Source organism: Liolophura sinensis, chromosome 8 (genome assembly GCF_032854445.1).
Source record: "Liolophura sinensis isolate JHLJ2023 chromosome 8, CUHK_Ljap_v2, whole genome shotgun sequence".
In the NCBI taxonomy this organism is placed as follows: Eukaryota; Metazoa; Mollusca; class Polyplacophora; order Chitonida; family Chitonidae; genus Liolophura; species Liolophura sinensis.
Window position 1 is genome coordinate 17,144,597 of NC_088302.1, and position 2,734 is coordinate 17,147,330.

Sequence of the window (2,734 nt, forward strand, 5' to 3'; positions counted from 1 at the left end):
AGAACTAGATAGGTCGAAATCAAATTATATAAATAGTTGTACAGTAGATCCAAAATAAACTGAAGGATGAAAGATATTACAGTATCCATGGAAGATTTCTTTCCCTCTGTTTTTGGCACTTTGATTGCTTGTTATGCATTATCGCCAAAACAGACAGATTTGCTTTGACAACTGCGTCTGTAAAACCATGATTGAGATCTCGGGAAGTACAAGATATATCCATAAATATGATACTATGTCACAAGGTTCTCTTTGAGATTTTCTGTTCCCTTGGTCGTGGGAGTTTGGTTTCTTTTTACACAACGTGGCAATAAATGGGTCTACGTTGGTTAGACGACTATACCTGAACATCTTTTAGAGCTTTTTCTGAAAAATCGATTTGGTACTTAACGGAAAATCACGAAGCTTACCGAAGTCGGCACGACTGCCGCCCCCGCACTTCGAGTTGAGCAGATAGGCAGGGAGCGCCATGTAGAATAACACAGGCTCGGATAACGATCTGTTACAGACATAGATTTCCAAGAATGAATTCACGCGGTGTGTGAAGGTATCTCCTGAGAGAATAGGACGGGAGCTGATTGATGTATACATAGGTGTTATTTACATCTTCCTTACGCACACATAGATAACGTTAAACATATAATACTATATGATGACTGCTGTACATATAGACTACTAGTTCATTTGATAGACGAAAATGTATGAACACATTTGTTTGAGATTAATTAATTCGAGTATTGATGGTTCTGTCATGTAATGGTGGATCTGTCTTTTGTTTTGTCCCCAGTAATGATGGTTTTGTCATTTGGTTTGTTCACGGTAATGGTGGCTCTGTCTGTTGGTTTGTTCTCAGTAGTAGTGGTTCTGTCATTTGCTTTGTCCACAGTAATGATGGTTCTGTCTTTTGTTTTGTTCCCAGTAATGGAGGTTCTGTCATTTGATTTGTTCACAGTAATGGTGGTTCTGTTGTTTGCTTTATCCACAGTAATGGTGGTTCTGTCGTTTGCTTTGTCTACAGTAGTGATGGTTCTGTCTTTTGTTTTGTCCACAGTAGTGGTGGTTCTGTCATTTGTTTTGTTCACAGTAATGGTAGTTCTGTTGTTTGCTTTGTCCACAGTAAAGATGGTTCTGTCTTTTGTTTTGTCCACAGTAGTGGTGGTTCTGCCAGTTGTTTTGTTCCCAGTAATGGTGGTTCTGTCGTTTGTTTTGTCCACAGCAAGAGTAGTTCTGTCGTTTGCGTTGTCCACAGTAATGATGGTTCTGTCGTTTGCTTGATGCCACATTTTGAGCTAAAGAACAAAGAGAAAATAGGCATGTTTTCCATGTATAGAAACGGGGTGCACACATGAGATGAGGAAGATCAACAGGTGAAACAGCCATTGGGCTCGCAGCCCTATAACGAACTGCCACTGTTTCTTTATTAATATTAACCACACGCACACTGAGAACGCCCCGGTGAAGCGTTTGTTGACACAACAAGGACATCTGTATTTGGCATTCGTTTTTGTTGTACGCTACATGTAACAAGACAACAACCGCCGTGTCCTTCGAACTGTGTAAAGGTCAAGAGAGAATATTCAGCATTTTCTCGGGGTTGCTATAGCTGCGCGCGAGCGTCTTCTCCGCGGTTGTCTGTGTGAACTTCTCCGCAAGGTAAACACCGATGCCGGGAGATTCAGGGCACTCCAGCGCATCTGTCAGCCACAGCCTTCGGCCTGGAAACTATTCCATTCACAAAGCCGTGATTTTCCACCTGGTTTGACGCAGTATTATCAGTCTCTTTTTCATTCATGTCGAACACAGTCTGTTCCTTCCCTCCGGGCGATGGGGCTCCGGGTCACGTGATCCACTTGGCATGCGCAGCCCAGTACATCGCTAATGAACTCTGTGTTACGTACAGACGTGATTAAAGTAGACAATGTCCCGGATAATTGCACAAGCACTTGACCTACCTGTACTTAATTAACATATGACCTACCTGTAAAATCAAGCGCTAAACATCCTGCTGACATAATTTCCACTCATTTGATTTTAGTTTAGCTAATTACTCATTAACAGGCGACCGTGATGAATTTGTTATAAATGAAGAGCTGAGTCCGTTCGATCAGGTCGTGTAAAGAAGTATTTAATTGTGTCTTATTTGATTTGTCCGATGCTGAATTCAGTATAATTTTATATATTAAGACTACAGCTGACACAAGGCTTCAGATACCCAACTTTATGACGTCAGACTGCACATACCGTAGGTTCAGATTCAGCCCATGACGTCACGGTTGCGTGCAGATGGCATATAAATAGTCAAAAACTAATGTAAGGTATTTGTTTATTTCTTTGTTGTTATACACCATACTCAAGGATTTTTCGCTTGCGCATATAAAACCGGAATGACCGGGATTAATTGTCCACTTTTGGCAAGTTACTGACGAATTTTCCCTATATATGACTTTCTAACATATACACACCTTACTGGTGGAAGGCAAGTGGACTGTACACGACACACGACCATCTTTAACCACTTACTGTACACGACACACGACCATCTTTAACCACTTATCATCACCAAGGCCGTGCGAACAGTAAAAGAGGAAAAATGCACAATTTCCATGTCAAAGGTCCACATTGAACACACGTCTCAACTACTCACCTAAGCGTCTTAACTACTATATGTCAGTAGTTATTAGGAGTTGTTATGCCATCGTCTTTCGTGTCATTATACAAAAACTGTTAAAGTTAC

The 2,734-nt window shown here is 41.1% G+C and overlaps 1 protein-coding gene across 1 annotated transcript; it reads right to left on the reverse strand.

The window, feature by feature from the left end:
• Nucleotides 1–749: 749 nt before the first annotated feature.
• On the reverse strand, nt 750–1,283 carry LOC135473255 (uncharacterized). Its single transcript, XM_064753102.1, has one exon. It carries the CDS (start codon nt 1,281–1,283, stop codon nt 750–752), a length of 534 nt encoding a protein of 177 aa, XP_064609172.1.
• Between the last annotated feature and the right edge of the window lie 1,451 nt (nt 1,284–2,734).

What these genes read in the sequence shown, in the direction of transcription:
- LOC135473255 (XM_064753102.1), bottom strand. Translation starts at nt 1,283, where the DNA reads ATGTGGCATCAAGCAAACGACAGAACCATCATTACTGTGGACAACGCA.